This window comes from Myxine glutinosa, chromosome 3 (assembly GCF_964187855.1).
Source record: "Myxine glutinosa chromosome 3, kmMyxGlut1.1, whole genome shotgun sequence".
In the NCBI taxonomy this organism is placed as follows: Eukaryota; Metazoa; Chordata; class Myxini; order Myxiniformes; family Myxinidae; genus Myxine; species Myxine glutinosa.
This window is the reverse complement of record NC_136263.1, coordinates 214,904,411-214,922,205: the sequence shown is the minus strand read 5'-3', so window position 1 is coordinate 214,922,205 and position 17,795 is coordinate 214,904,411. Positions and strand designations below refer to the sequence as shown.

General features: G+C 41.8%; 1 protein-coding gene across 1 annotated transcript in view; it reads right to left on the bottom strand.

The window, feature by feature from the left end:
- Positions 1-17,795, bottom strand: part of LOC137422874 (ephrin type-A receptor 5) — a 224,919-nt gene that overhangs the window by 101,420 nt on the left and 105,704 nt on the right. Inside the window, exons 5-6 of the mRNA XM_068109498.2 lie at positions 13,232-13,387; positions 216-569 (exon numbers count right to left, since the gene is read on the bottom strand). Of these exons, the coding sequence (XP_067965599.2) occupies positions 216-569; positions 13,232-13,387 (510 nt within the window). The remainder of the gene's footprint in view (positions 1-215; positions 570-13,231; positions 13,388-17,795) is intronic.

The window sequence follows — 17,795 nt, the reverse complement described above, 5'->3', positions numbered from 1 at the left end:
CAGCACTGATATCCCTCTAATTTCACAATATTATCTGAAAATAGAAATAACAATCATGTAACTCAGCTCTTTCCAGAAGACTAAAAAGTGAGGCTTTAAAGGTAACGGGATCTTTAAACATTGGCAAACCAATGGGATGGCTTCGGTCGGGCATCACTGATGATGGGGTAAAATATACTTTCTCGTTTCGATATATATTGATGAATGAAGCTCACCAGCTTGGTTGGTAGTGATGTTCACCGGAGTCACCGCTTGCAAACCAGCTTTGCTCGAAACACCATTCACCGCCTGGACCTTGAATGAGTAGTTGGTGTGTGCCGTCAAGCGGCTGATGAGCACCGCTCCCTCTCTTAGGCCTTTGGCCGTGGGCCAGTAACGGACGCCGGGTCCACATGGCGAGCAGAATCTTTGTACGTCCATGGCGGTGTCCGACGCGTAGTCGCAACGCAGACAGCTAATGGAGTAGCTTAGGTCCACACGGCCACCCTTGTCTTTAGGAGGAGCCCACTCCAGCCATACAGATGTTCCGTTGACGAGTGAAAGGAGATTTCTGGGAGCTGAAGGAGGACCTGTGAGAAAACAATGGGAAAAAATGTTATCATAAATCTCTTAAACATACTCCCCATGCTATCTGTATTTGATCCCTCATGGTCCGTGTTTCTTACGAGTTCGTACAAAAATACTCCTTCACTTTTCATCCTCACAACCTTCTGTTCCTCCACTTATTTAGCATTATTCTAATGGCGCTGTTTAATTGTTCCCAAGAAAAGTTTTTCATCTGGACAAGAAAAAGCCTTTTTGTTTTCTCTGTGCTCTCATATGATGTAAGACAATCCATCGGTGTACAAAGTGATTTTGTCTTCCAGGATGGTGGGGAGGTGATGACCTCTCTGCATCATCAGATGCATATGGCGGCCGAAGCAGTTTCTTGACTATTGGGCACAGTGTTGGTCGGGCGTCTCTCCTACGCAGGATTCTGGAATGGCTCATTCTTCCCAGGTATCTGGTACTCATTTCATCGACCTCGGAAGGATGACAAGCTGAGTCAACCCCACCTGGTGTTAATTCAACAACTGACTTGGATTTGAACTGAGGACCCTAGAATCCCAAGCCAGCACCCGAATCGTTAAGGCAACACCAGGCTGAGGGTGAACAGGTAAGGCCATGTAAACACTCAATTTGAAACCGTAGTCTGAGTTCCATTCCCAACCCGACTATAAACTGTCGGAACGGTGCTTCGTAGGTAAAGTGTGCTGACTCCCCAGATGTCCCGTTAAGACGAGGACCCGTCTGCCGCCATTGATTGCTGTTGACGTTAAATATCCCACAATGCGTTTCACAAAGAGTGCGCAAGTGTTGCCAGCACCTGGACAGATTCCAAATACCTGCACTAACGATCAGAGGCACTGCAACAAGTGGGGCCATTCACAAAGAGTGTGCAAGTGTTGCCAGCACCTGAACACCTGAATACCTGCACTAACGATCAAGGGCACTGCAACGAGTGGGGTCATTCACGAAGAGTGTGCAAGTCTTGCCAGCACCTGAACACCTGCACTAACGATCAGGGGCACTGCAACAAGTCGGGCCATTCACAAAGAGTGTGCAAGTGTTGCCAGCACCTGAACACCTGCACTAACGATCAGGGGCACTGCAACGAGTGGGGTCATTCACAAAGAGTGCGCAAGTGTTGCCAGCACCGGAAGAGATTCCAAATACCTGCACTAACGATCAGGGGCACTGCATCAGCGGCACAGATGCACCCTCGGACAATGACGCTACCCCACAACCTTGTTCTGCGTTCTAACGAAGAAAAACCGAATATTAAAATTTCTGGTAAATGAAAATATCAAACCTGTTGAAACTTACACACGATTGGTGGCACCTTGTTTCCTGTCAAGGACATCCCCAAAAAAGAGCACCTTGGAGGTTTTGATGAACGACACGATTAACATTCATGTCCTGCACTAGCTATGTACACGTCCTGATTAGGTATATACATTGAAGGCATGGAAAAAGCTTCCAATGCATTGGGATAGGTATGTCCAAGGATAGAGGGTGAATACCTTGAAAAGTAATCCAAGTGTCTTTTGTAATGTACGTACAAGCTTCAGTTGGAATATAGGTAAACCCCATGCTTTACAGTTCACCTGGGAGGGGGGCGGTTTGGGTTTTGAAATACTGCATGGGATCTTTAACGCCCATCAGTAAATGCTATCAAATAGGACGATTCGCTTAAGGCCCATGCGAGTATTTCATGACGTAATGCCCTGCCTGCGAATCACCATGGTAACGGTCAGGAATATTCCAAATCCTATAACTGGATTCACACACAACAAAGAATGGAATTATTGCAATGTGCCAAATGTCTGTACAATATATCGGTAACGATCTAATGTATGTACACAGTGCTTGTCTTATTCCCTCGAAATGGTGACGAAACCACAACGTAGTTTAGTACGTGTCACTAAACTCCAACGTGCCACCAAACAACAATCAAATTGGTCACGAGACCACTAGGTAGATTAGTACGTGCCCCCAAACAACAATCAAATTAGTCACGAGACCCCTAGGTAGTTTCGTAGTTGTCACTAAACTCCAACGTGCCACCACACTACAATCAAATTGGTCACGAGACCACTAGGTAGTTCAGTACGTGTCACCACAACAACAATCAAATTGGTGATGAGACAACGAGGTAGTTTAGTACGTGCTACCAAACATCAAATTGGTCACGAGACCACTAGGTAGTTTCGTAGTTGTCACTAAACTCCAACGTGCCACCAAACTACAATCAAATTGGTCACGAGACCCCTAGGTAGTTTCGTAGTTGTCACTAAACTCCAACGTGCCACCAAACTACAATCAAATTAGTCACGAGACCCCTAGGTAGTTTCGTAGTTGTCACTAAACTCCAACGTGCCACCAAACTACAATCAAATTGGTCACGAGACCACTAGGTAGTTCAGTCCGTGTCACCAAACAACAATCAAATTGGTGATGAGACAACGAGGTAGTTTAGTACGTGCTACCAAACATCAAATTGGTCACGAGACCACTAGGTAGTTTAGTACGTGCTACCAAACTACAATCAAATTGGTCACAAGACCACTAGGTAGGTTAGTACACGCTAACAAACAATGATCAATTTGGTCACAAGACCACAAGGTAGATTAGTGCGTGCCACCAAACAACAATCAAATTGGTGATGAGACCACTAGGTAGTTTAGTACACGCTACCAAACAACAATCAAATTGGTCACAAGACCACAAGGTAGTTTTGTGCGTTCTACCAAACAACGATCAATTTGGTCACAAGACCACAAGGTAGATTAGTGCGTGCCACCAAACAACAATCAAATTGGACATGAGACCACTAGGTATTTTAGTACACGCTACCAAACAACAATCAAATTAATCACGAGACCACTAGGTAGTTTAGTACACGCTACCAAACAACAATCAAATTAGTCACGAGACCACTAGGTAGTTTAGTACACGCTACCAAACAACAATCAAATTAGTCACGAGACCACTAGGTAGTTTAGTAGTTGTCACTAAACTCCAACGTGCCACCAAACTACAATCAAATTGGTCACGAGACCACTAGGTAGTTTAGTAGTTGTAACTAAACTCCAACGTGCCACCAAACTACAATGAAATTGGTCACGAGCCCACTAGGTAGTTTAGTAGTTGACACTAAACTCCAACGTGCTACCAAACAACAATCAAATTAGTCACGAGACCACTAGGTAGTTTAGTAGTGTCACTAAATTCCAACGTGCCACCAAACTACAATCAAATTGGTCACGAGACCACTAGGTAGTTCAGTACGTGTCACCAAACAACAATCAAATTGTTGATGAGACCACGAGGTAGTTTAGTACGTGCTACCAAGCAACAATCAAATTGGTCACGAGACCACTAGATAGTTTAGTACGTGCTACCAAACTACAATCAAATTGGTCAAAAGACCACAAGGTTGTTTAGTAGGTGCCAACAAACAACGATCAATTTGGTCACAAGACCACATGGTAGATTAGTGCGTGCCACCAAACAACAATCAAATTGGTCATGAGACCACTAGGTAGTTTAGTACACGCTACCAAACAACAATCAAATTGGTCACGAGATCACATGGTAGTTTAGTACGTGCTACCAAACTCCAATCAAATTGGTGACAAGACCACAAGGTAGTTTAGTCCGTGCTACCAAACGACAATAAAATTGTTGAAAGAACACTAGGTAGTTTAATATTGCTACCAAACTACAATCAAATTGGCGACGAGACCACAACGTAGTTTAGTACGTGCTACCAAACTACAATCAAATTGGTCACGAGACCACAAGGTAGTTTAGTACGTGCTACCAAACTACAATCAAATTGGTCACGAGACCACAAGGTAGTTTAGTACATGCTACGAAACTACAATCAAATTGGTGACGAGACAACAAGGTAGTTCAGTACGTGCTACCAAACTACAATCAAATTGGTCACGAGACAACAAGGTAGTTCATTACGTGCTACAAACTACAATCAAATTGGTCACGAGACCACAAGGTAGTTTAGTACGTGCTACCAAACTCCATTCAAATTGGTGACGAGACCACAATGTAGTTGAGTACGTGGTACCAAACTACAATAAAATTGGTGAAAGACAACAAGGTAGTTTAATACTGCTACCAAACTCCAATTAAATTGGTGACGAGACCACTAGGTAGTTTAGTACATGCTACCAAACAACAATCAAATTGGTCATGAGACCACAAGGTAGTTTAGTACGTGCTACCAAACTCCAATAAAATTGGTGACGAGACCATGAGGTAGTTTAGTACGTGCTACCAAACAACAATCAAATTGGTCATGAGACCACTAGGTAGTTTAGTACGTGCTACCAAACTCCAATAAAATTGGTGATGAGACCACTAGGTAGTTTAGTACGTGCTACCAAAGAACAATCAAATTGGTCACGAGACCACAAGGTAGTTTGGTACGTGCCAGCAAACAACAATCAAATTGGTCATGAGACCACTAGGTAGTTTAGTACACGCTACCAAACAACAATCAAATTGGTCACGAGATCACATGGTAGTTTAGTACGTGCTACCAAACTCCAATCAAATTGGTGACGAGACCACAAGGTATTTTAGTACGTGCTACCAAACTACAATAAAGTTGGTGAAAGACAACAAGGTAGTTTAATACTTCTACCAAACTCCAATTAAATTGGTGACGAGACCACTAGGTAGTTTAGTACATGCTACCAAACTCCAATAAAATTGATGAGGAGACCACGAGGTAGTTTAGTACGTGCTACCAAACTACAATCAAATTGGTCACGAGACCACAAGGTAGTTTAGTACGTGCTACCAAACTACAATCAAATTGGTCACGAGACCACGAGGTAGTTCAGTCCGTGTCACCAAACAACAATCAAATTGGTGATGAGACAACGAGGTAGTTTAGTACGTGCTACCAAACATCAAATTGGTCACGAGACCACTAGGTAGTTTAGTACACGCTACCAAACAACAATCAAATTGGTCACAAGACCACAAGGTAGTTTTGTACGTTCTACCAAACAACGATCAATTTGGTCACAAGACCACAAGGTAGATTAGTGCGTGCCGCCAAACAACAATCAAATTGGACATGAGACCACTAGGTATTTTAGTACACGCTACCAAACAACAATCAAATTAATCACGAGACCACTAGGTAGTTTAGTACATGCTACCAAACAACAATCAAATTAGTCACGAGACCACTAGGTAGTTTAGTACACGCTACCAAACAACAATCAAATTAGTCACGAGACCACTAGGTAGTTTAGTAGTTGTCACTAAACTCCAACGTGCCACCAAACTACAATCAAATTGGTCACGAGACCACTAGGTAGTTTAGTAGTTGTAACTAAACTCCAACGTGCCACCAAACTACAATGAAATTGGTCACGAGCCCACTAGGCAGTTTAGTAGTTGACACTAAACTCCAACGTGCTACCAAACAACAATCAAATTAGTCACGAGACCACTAGGTAGTTTAGTAGTGTCACTAAACTCCAACATGCCACCAAACTACAATCAAATTGGTCACGAGACCACTAGGTAGTTCAGTACGTGTCACCAAACAACAATCAAATTGTTGATGAGACCACGAGGTAGTTTAGTACGTGCTACCAAGTAACAATCAAATTGGTCACGAGACCACTAGATAGTTTAGTACGTGCTACCAAACTACAATCAAATTGGTCAAAAGACCACAAGGTTGTTTAGTAGGTGCCAACAAACAACGATCAATTTGGTCACAAGACCACATGGTAGATTAGTGCGTGCCACCAAACAACAATCAAATTGGTCATGAGACCACTAGGTAGTTTAGTACACGCTACCAAACAACAATCAAATTGGTCACGAGATCACATGGTAGTTTAGTACGTGCTACCAAACTCCAATCAAATTGGTGACAAGACCACAAGGTAGTTTAGTCCGTGCTACCAAACGACAATAAAATTGTTGAAAGAACACTAGGTAGTTTAATATTGCTACCAAACTACAATCAAATTGGCGACGAGACCACAACGTAGTTTAGTACGTGCTACCAAACTACAATCAAATTGGTCACGAGACCACAAGGTAGTTTAGTACGTGCTACCAAACTACAATCAAATTGGTCACGAGACCACAAGGTAGTTTAGTACATGCTACGAAACTACAATCAAATTGGTGACAAGACAACAAGGTAGTTCAGTACGTGCTACCAAACTACAATCAAATTGGTCACGAGACAACAAGGTAGTTCATTACGTGCTACAAACTACAATCAAATTGGTCACGAGACCACAAGGTAGTTTAGTACGTGCTACCAAACTCCATTCAAATTGGTGACGAGACCACAATGTAGTTGAGTACGTGGTACCAAACTACAATAAAATTGGTGAAAGACAACAAGGTAGTTTAATACTGCTACCAAACTCCAATAAAATTGGTGACGAGACCATGAGGTAGTTTAGTACGTGCTACCAAACAACAATCAAATTGGTCATGAGACCACTAGGTAGTTTAGTACGTGCTACCAAACTCCAATAAAATTGGTGATGAGACCACTAGGTAGTTTAGTACGTGCTACCAAACAACAATCAAATTGGTCACGAGACCACAAGGTAGTTTGGTACGTGCCAGCAAACAACAATCAAATTGGTCATGAGACCACTAGGTAGTTTAGTACACGCTACCAAACAACAATCAAATTGGTCACGAGATCACATGGTAGTTTAGTACGTGCTACCAAACTCCAATCAAATTGGTGACGAGACCACAAGGTATTTTAGTACGTGCTACCAAACTACAATAAAATTGGTGAAAGACAACAAGGTAGTTTAATACTGCTACCAAACTCCAATTAAATTGGTGACGAGACCACTAGGTAGTTTAGTACATGCTACCAAACTCCAATAAAATTGATGAAAGACAACAAGGTAGTTTAATACTGCTACCAAACTCCAATCAAATTGGTGACGAGACCACAAGGTAGTTTAGTACGTGCTACCAAACTCCAATTAAATTGGTGACGAGACCACTAGGTAGTTTAGTACATGCTACCAAACTCCAATAAAATTGATGAGGAGACCACGAGGTAGTTTAGTACGTGCTACCAAACTACAATCAAATTGGTCACGAGACCACAAGGTAGTTTAGTACGTGCTACCAAACTACAATCAAATTGGTCACGAGACCACAAGGTAGTTTAGTACGTGCCACCAAACCATGATCAAATTTGTGACAAGACCACAAAGGTAGTTTAGTACGTGCTACCAAACTACAATCAAATTGGTCACGAGACCACAAGGTAGTTTAGTACGTGCTACCAAACTACAATCAAATTGGTCACGAGACCACAAGGTAGTTTAGTACGTGTTACCAAACTACAATCAAATTGGTCACGAGACCATAAGGTAGTTTAGTACGTACCACCAAACTACAATCAAATTGGTCACGAGACCATAAGGTAGTTTAGTACGTGTTACCAAACTACAATCAAATTGGTCACGAGACCATAAGGTAGTTTAGTACGTACCACCAAACTACAATCAAATTGGTCACGAGACCACAAGGTAGTTTAGTACGCGCTACCAAACTCCAAACCAACCAAGTTGAACAGCTTGCCCAGTGTCGCCTGATAGCCACTTGATTCACAAAATACGATTCGTTTTGATGCCAGCTGGTGAGAAAATGTTCAATATAAACTCGACTACACCTGCAGGCTACGTGAGAGTCATGATGGAAGTCTCGTGAAATGTGATTGCACGTAAAAAAAAAACAAAAAACTAATTATTACAAAGTTAAATTTCCCAAACGACGCATGGTTCAATTGCGACGTTTTTCATGCGAATCGTTATTCCATCCACGTTTTTCGGTACTATTCAAGTCTTTTGGATTGTACTACTTCAATGTAGATTGTACTACTGGCACTACCACCTCCATGACCACTGCCACCACTACCACTCCCTCTACTACCACTACCGTACCATTACTTTAATAACTCCAATTACTCCAACCTTCTTGAGGAGTTGGCCAGAGAATGTCTTTGGCCAAATTATTTCACAACTGCATGATTTGTTCATACATCCCTACTACTCATGAATATTGATCAAATTAATCATCAAATGCTGTACCATGGAAGCCACAGCAGCCAATCCCAAGTTCCCAATCCTATCTATATTTACACTAAACTTGTTTTAATGAATCATCAAATGCCATACCATGGAAGCTCCAGCAGCCAGTACTATCTATATTTACACTAAACCTGTTTTAATGAATCATCAAATGCCATACCATGGAAGCTCCAGCAGCCAGTGCTATCTATATTTGCACTAAACTTGTTTTAACGAATCATCAAATGCCGTACCATGGAAGCTACAGCAGCCATTGCTATCTATATTTACACTAAACTTGTTTTAATGAATCATCAAATGCCATACCATGGAAGCTACAGCAGCCAGTGCTATCTATATTTACACTAAACTTGTTTTAACGAATCATCAAATGCCGTACCATGGAAGCTACAGCAGCCAATGCTATCTATATTTACACTAAACTTGTTTTAATGAATCATCAAATGCCATACCATGGAAGCTCCAGCAGCCAGTGCTATCTATATTTACACTAAACTTGTTTTAATGAATCATCAAATGCCGTACCATGGAAGCTACAGCAGCCAGTGCTATCTATATTTACACTAAACTTGTTTTAATGAATCATCAAATGCCATACCATGGAAGCTACAGCAGCCAGTGCCATCTATATTTACACTAAACTTGTTTTAATGAGTCATCAAATGCCATACCATGGAAGCTCCAGCAGCCAGTGCTATCTATATTTACACCAAACTTGTTTTAATGAATCATCAAATGCCATACCATGGAAGCTACAGCAGCCAGTGCTATCTATATTTACACTAAACTTGTTTTTATGAATCATCAAATGCCATACCATGGAAGCTCCAGCAGCCAGTGCTATCTATATTTACACTAAACTTGTTTTAATGAATCATCAAATGCCATACCATGGAAGCTCCAGCAGCCAGTGCTATCTATATTTACACTAAACTTGTTTTTATGAATCATCAAATGCCATACCATGGAAGCTCCAGCAGCCAGTGCTATCTATATTTACACTAAACTTGTTTTAATGAATCATCAAATGCCATACCATGGAAGCTACAGCAGCCAGTGCTATATATATTTACACTAAACTTGTTTTTATGAATCATCAAATGCCATACCATGGAAGCTCCAGCAGCCAATACTATCTATATTTACACTAAACTTGTTTTAACGAATCATCAAATGGCATACCTTGGAAGTTACAGCAGCCAATGCTATCTATATTTACACTAAACTTGTTTTAATGAATCATCAAATGCCATACCATGGAAGCTACAGCAGCCAGTGCTATCTATATTTACACTAAACTTGTTTTAACGAATCATCAAATGCCATACCATGGAAGCTACAGCAGCCAGTGCTATCTATATTTACACTAAACTTGTTTTAATGAATAATCAAATGCCATACCATGGAAGCTACAGCAGCCAGTGCTATCTATATTTACACTAAACTTGTTTTAATGAATTATCAAATGCCATACCATGGAAGCTACAGCAGCCAGTGCTATCTATATTTACACTAAACTTGTTTTAATGAATCATCAAATGCCATACCATGGAAGCTCCAGCAGCCAGTGCTATCTATATTTACACTAAACTTGTTTTAATGAATCATCAAATGCCATACCATGGAAGCTACAGCAGCCAGTGCTATCTATATTTACACTAAACTTGTTTTAATGAATCATCAAATGCCATACCATGGAAGCTACAGCAGCCAGTGCTATCTATATTTACACCAAACTTGTTTTAATGAATCATCAAATGCCATACCATGGAAGCTACAGCAGCCAGTGCTATCTATATTTACACTAAACTTGTTTTAATGAATCATCAAATGCCATACCATGGAAGCTACAGCAGCCAGTACTATCTATATTTACACTAAACTTGTTTTAATGAATCATCAAATGCCATACCATGGAAGCTACAGCAGCCAGTGCTATCTATATTTACACTAAACTTGTTTTAATGAATCATCAAATGGCATACCATGGAAGCTACAGCAGCCAGTGCTATCTATATTTACACTAAACTTGTTTTAATGAATCATCAAATGCCATACCATGGAAGCTACAGCAGCCAGTGCTATCTATATTTACACTAAACTTGTTTTAATGAATCATCAAATGGCATACCATGGAAGCTACAGCAGCCAGTGCTATCTATATTTACACTAAACTTGTTTTAATGAATCATCAAATGCCATACCATGGAAGCTACAGCAGCCAGTGCTATCTATATTTACACTAAACTTGTTTTAATGAATCATCAAATGCCATACCATGGAAGCTACAGCAGCCAGTGCTATCTATATTTACACTAAACTTGTTTTAATGAATCATCAAATGCCATACCATGGAAGCTCCAGCAGCCAGTGCTATCTATATTTACACTAAACTTGTTTTAACGAATCATCAAATGCCATACCATGGAAGCTACAGCAGCCAGTGCTATCTATATTTACACTAAACCTGTTTTAATGAATCATCAAATGCCATACCATGGAAGCTACAGCAGCCAGTGCTATCTATATTTACACTAAACTTGTTTTAACGAATCATCAAATGCCATACCATGGAAGCTACAGCAGCCAATGCTATCTACATTTACACTAAACTTGTTTTTTTTTAACTAAATGCAACACATCAGGTGATAAAATGCTCTTTCTATCCCTTAGCCATCACATTCCAGGCTTTTCCAACGACATGACAAGTTCATACTTACCTCCGCCATCGAAGGTTAATGGATGTTATCTTTTCGCTCCTGTCTATCTTTTTGTCTGTCTGTGTGCATGATATCTCAAAAAAGATTTTGACGTATTCGGGTGACATTTGCTGGACAGGTTGGGTGTGTGACAAAGACAAATTAATTAGATTTTGGTGAAGATTCAGATACTAGAATTTCTTAAGTGATTCTTCACCATTGGGACATAGGACCAAAAACGAGAATCTCAAGTTTAAGAGAATCTCAAAAGGTTATGGATGGATTTGGACAAAACTTTGTGGACAGGTTGGGTGTGTGACAAGGACCAATTGATTCGATTTTGGTTCAGATCCAGGTCCAGCCTATCAGTGAATCCATAACATAGCCAGGTGGAGATACGCGCTCCACCAAGTGTCGTTCTAATTACCCTCGCCTGAGGAGAGGATATAGTATTTGAGACAGATTGTTACTTGGCAAATTTTTTATTTTTTTTTGCAAGTATGTTGATCACTCCGGTTTGTGTGTGTTTGTTTGTTGGTTTGTGTGTTTGTGTGTGTGTGTGTGTGTTTGTGTGTGTGTTTGTTTGTCTGTCCGCTCACCTATACTTGCCTACAGGTCACAATTTTAACCCGATCTTCACGAAACTTCACCAAATGGTAGGGTTCGTGGTCCGACAAAATCCTATATATTTTTGAAGTCAAAAGGTCAACATAGGCCAAAGGTCAGCCACTTTTTTTGAATACCTACAATCCTCAATTTTTATCCGATTGACTTGAAATCTGAATATGATTTGCATATCATTTTACTGAAACCAACCACCAACTATTTTTGAGGTCAAAAGGATGCCCTACTGAGTGCCATGCTACTTTGCTCTGTTTTGCCAAGTGTCGCTCTATGAGTGATTTTTCATTTGTCTGTCTGTCTGTCTGTCTGTTTGGTTGTCCGCACAAAATAAATATGATTTTATCTGCAATCGTTGGTCCGATTGGTAGGAAAGTTTCACGACAGGTGCAACTCTACCTGTAGAACATTTTAATCATAATTATGACATAATGGGTCACGTGCTATGGGCGCCATCTTGGAAAAACCGAAAAAACTTGCACCTTTATATCTCCGAAAGCGTTGCATAGGAAAAATTGAGACATGGATGCTTGTAAAGAACTCTCCATGGGGAATAAAATATGTTAATGATGATGCCATAGTTGCCTCGATTATGACGTCGTAATTCGACAAGTACAAAACTTCATCCGATGAAGATGAAATTTCTTGAGCATCATCTGGGGATAAATTGGTGGAGAAAAAAATAAATAATGATGACGTCATCGGTCACGTGGTTCGGCCGCCATATTTGTTTTAACACAAAAGCCTTAAAAAACACTGAAAACAAGTCCGGGCGAGGGTTTACAATCTCTGATTGCTCTTTGTAGTTTGTGTTTGTAGCAGATTAATAACGTTTAAAAACACCTGTACGTATGTGATAGTGCTGTAGCCGCTGTTCCCTTTTGTAATCGTTCACAGGTGACACTACAAATGATAACGATGACGTTTCAAGTTTGCAGGAGGCAACATTCATTTTTACTCTTGGCGACCTCATCGAATAACTGAGAGTGATGCGTGTGCCTTGAGAACCCAAAATGTGATACATATTGCAACCAAGCACTTAGGTAGAAACGAAAAAAATACATGTGCCAAATGATGGTGTTTACCTATGCGGAAAACAGCAATCATTTTGAGTGGTCCACCTGCGCTCCAAACTACAATTTATTCACCTCATTGAAAGCACTAGTTTTACGTTATTCGTGCCTTCCACTGTGAACATTTCAAGAACGCATTCAAAGTATCATTGCTGCGGTTACGTACGTGTGCACGGGACGTCAGGTGGGTCGTTGCCGGCTCGGTAGTGGCCCCGTTCGCAGGTGCAACGCGCCGAGGCCGGGTGCTGGGCGTGGCTGTGTGCGGTGCACCTCTTGCAGGTGTCCTCGCCGTTGAACACCTTGAAGAATCCGGGGCGGCAAGCTGTGGGGTGGAACAAGGAGATCGATGAGAAAATCAAGCACCAGGACATGTGTTGTGAGCCTTGATGTGTTCAATGTCGTCCGATATTCCGGGACAAACAAGACGCCATACATCCTAATGAGATCCATAATAAACGGACTTGGGCCATATTTGTATCGGCGTTTTTTTCTCTCACATTGATTAAGGCACAAATGATTTTACTGGCTTTTTTTCTCTCTTTTTCAATTTCGCAAAAGCAAAGTGACAACATAACTCTGCAGATTGTGTGCGTCTCTGTCGCACACCATCAGCAGGGTTATGACGTCATTTCGTGCTGGAATATTCCCATTGAAATTTAATTCCCAATGAACACGTTTGATTCCCACTGAAACTTGATCCCATTAAAATTTTTCGCTGGGATCAATCACTTCATCGTTGAGCAGACATTAAGCTGACTGTCTTGTTTTCATTTGATGGAGCTTTTGCAAGAGCCGGCCCTACAAACCTTCACATTCCTGGATAAATCGAGGAAAATTTTGACCATATGGGGACAGTAGTGGGATAGTGTTGGCCATATGGGGCAGTAGTGGGATAATGTTGGCCATATGGGACAGTAGTGGGATAATGTTGGCCATATGGGGCAGTCGTGGGATAATGTTGGCCACATGGGGTAGTAATTGGATAATGTTGGCCATATGGGGCAGTAGTGGGATAATGTTGGCCATATGGGGCAGTCGTGGGATAGTGTTGGCCATATGGGGCAGTCGTGCGATAGTGTTGGCCATATGGGGCAGTCGTACGATAGTGTTGGCCATATGGGGCAGTCGTGGGATAGTGTTGGCCATATGGGGCAGTCGTGGGATAGTGTTGGCCATATGGGGCAGTCGTGGGATAGTGTTGACCATATGGGGCAGTAGTGGGATAGTGTTGACCATATGGGGCAGTAGTGGGATAGTCTTGACCATATGGGGCAGTAGTGGGATAGTCTTGACCATATGGGGCAGTAGTGGGATAATATTGGCCATTTGGGACAGTAGTGAGATAGTGTTGGCCATATGTGACAGTAGTGGGATAGTGTTGGCCATATGGGACAGTATTGGGATAGTGTTGGCCATATGGGGCAGTCGTGGGATGGTGTTGGCTATATGGGGCAGTCTTGGGATAGTGTTGGCCATATGGGGCAGTCGTGGGATAGTGTTGGCCATATGGGGCAGTCGTGGGATAGTGTTGACCATATAGAGCAGTAGTGGGATGGTGTTGGCCATATGGGGCAGTCTTGGGATAGTGTTGGCCATATGGGGCAGTAGTGGGATAATGTTGGCCATATGGGACAGTAGTGAGATAGTGTTGGCCACATGTGACAGTAGTGGGATAGTGTTGGCCATATGGGACAGTAGTGGGATAGTGTTGGCCATATGGGACAGTATTGGGATAGTTTTGGCCATATGGGGCAGTCGTGGGATGGTGTTGGCCATATGGGGCAGTCTTGGGATAGTGTTGGCCATATGGGGCAGTCGTGGGATAGTGTTGGCCATATGGGGCAGTCGTGAGATAGTGTTGACCATATGGAGCAGTAGTGGGATAGTGTTGGCCATATGGGACAGTAGTGGGATAATGTTGGCCATATGGGGCAGTCGTGGGATAGTGTTGGCCATATGGGGCTGTAGTGGGATAGTGTTGACCATATGGGGCAGCAGTGGGATCGTGTTGACCATATGGGGCAGTCGTGGGATAGTGTTGGCCATATGGGACAGTAGTGGGATAGTGTTGGCCATATGGGACAGTAATGGGATAGAGTTGACCATATGGGGCAGTAGTGGGATAGTGTTGACAATATGGGGCAGTCGTGGGATAGTGTTGGCCATATGGAGCAGTCGTGGGATAGTGTTGGCCATATGGGACAGTAATGGAATAGTGTTGGCCATATGGGGCAGTAGTGTTCGTGTTTGACATATGGGGCTGTAGTGGGACAGTGTTGACCATATGGGGCAGTCATGGGATAGTGTTGGGCATGTGGGACAGTAGTGGGATAGTGTTGGTCATATGGTACAATAGCTGGATAGTGTTGGCCATATGGGACAGTAGTGGGATAGTGTTGACCTTATGGGGCAGTAGTGGGATAGTGTTGACCATATGGGGCAGTAGTTGGATAGTGTTGACCATATGGGGCTGTCGTGGCGTAGTGCTGACCATATGGGGCAGTAGTGGGATAGTGTTGACCATATGGGGCAGTAGTGGGATAGTGTTGACCATATGGGGCAGTAGTGGGTTAGTGTTGACCATATGGGGCAGTAGTGGGATAGTGTTGACCATATGGGGCAGTAGTGTGATCGAGTTGACCACTGGTGCCTCATATGGGACAACTGTCGGAAGTTCTATGGATGCGACTATCTAATTAGGGATCATAGACGAAGTGAGACTATTTGATTATCACTTTGAAGTGCTAATTGACCCAACAGTTTCCCCCATTTGAAGGTTATTATTATCTGTTGCAAAATGTGGATGGAAGTTATGTTTTTATCCCTGTTTCTCTGTCGCCGGTTATCGTCGGATTTGAAAGAAACTTTGTGGACAAAATGCAAGTGAGACAATGATGAAGTGATTCGATTTTTGTGAAGATTCGGATCCGGATATGAGGATTTTTAAATATTGTTTCAGGATTCTCTCCCCATTGAGTGAAAGGGCCAAAAGCGATAAGTATCATGATATCTCAAAAAGGTGTGGATGATTCATGTCAAAACTTGGTGGAGGAGCTGGACAGGTGACAAGAACAAGCCGATTAGAATTTGCTTCAGGTCCGAATCCAGATCTATATCCGTGGGATACAAAACGTAAACTATTCAGACTGGCGTAGGCAATGGCGATTAACGCATGGGCACACTGGGCACGTGCCCAGGCCCCCAAATGCCATGAGGTCACGTCGTGTAGGTATTCTCTCCACCGAGTACCATTCTAGTTACCCTGCGCTCATGAAGCGAAAATCAGGGTTAGGCGTTCGGGTGCGTACGTGTGCCGTGTCTGCATTTTAAAAATTCATTTTCTCAGCAACCGTTGGTCCGATTGACATGAAATTTTACCATAAAAGCATCTCCGCCTGTAGAATTATTTTGCTGATAATTATGACGTCATATGTCACGTGGTACGGACGCCATCTTGGAAAAAGTTTACACCTCTATATCTAACAAAACGCTTAATGGAAAAAATTGAAACATGGCTCATTGTCAAGTACTCCCCATGGGGAATAAGATAGTTAATGATGATGTCATAGGTGCCTCCATTATGACGTCATAATTCGACAAGAACAACGCTTGATCTGATCAGTATGAAAATAAAAATTTCCTCTGCAACTGTTAGTCTGATGAACACGAAAGTTTCAGAATGCGAGCGGCTCCTCCTGTAGAATTTTGTAATGATAATTATAACGTCATAGGTCATGTGGTACAGGCGCCATCTTGGAAAAACCGAAAAATGTTGCACCTTTATATCTCCAAAACCACTGCATGGAAAACATTGAAACATGGCTCCTTGTAAAGAACTCCATATGGGTAATAGGTGTTGTTAACGATGACGTCATTGGCTCCATAATTATGACGTCATAATTCGACAGGGACAATGCTTAGTCTGATCAGTTTGAAATTTATTGAGCGTGATCTATGCAACAATTATATCAGAGAATATAAATGTATGATGTCATCGCTCACATGGTCTGGCAGCCATATTGGATCAAAGAAAAATGTTTAAAAACACAAGAGTCGGCTCGCAACAAGTTGCCTGTGCAGGGTAAGTATTCGATGAATACCATCTAGTTATTTAAGTAATTGTTCTTCCTTTCATTGAAATAGTTTCTCAATACGTTGTGACGTCTAATGCCAAAAAATTGTGCACTCATAACTTTATTTTGTATAAATAATGGAGGGGCACAATGACTTGATGATGCCTGTCTGTCTAACAGCATCTTGTAAAACTCTTTAGAAATTTAAAGTTAATATTATGGTAATAAAACCTCCTTGAAGACTTTTTAAGAGAATCCCGAATTACAATTTTGATAAAAGACTAAATGAACTTACTCGTGTACACTACTGAGGACTAACGTCTGAAACGTGTATGTGAGTTATGGACAAATTCCATATTCCAAAATGAACCTTAGATCAATGTAAAAAGTTTTATTTAAGGGATTCTATGGGGTTTCGATAGTATATATGGGACTATTTTTGTTTGGAATGTTTCGTCTCGAGTAAATGTCGATGATCATGGCCTAGTCAAATCATCCTGTCCCTCTTTGCTGCACTTTTCAATTTACACGATGATCAGTGCAGATAAAAGAGAGGAGGAGCATGGGGACATTGGCTGAATGGGAATATTATCAAGATGGTGGCTTTGGAAGGCTCAAAAAACGCAGGATTGTCGTTTGCGAGATAATTTCACATCA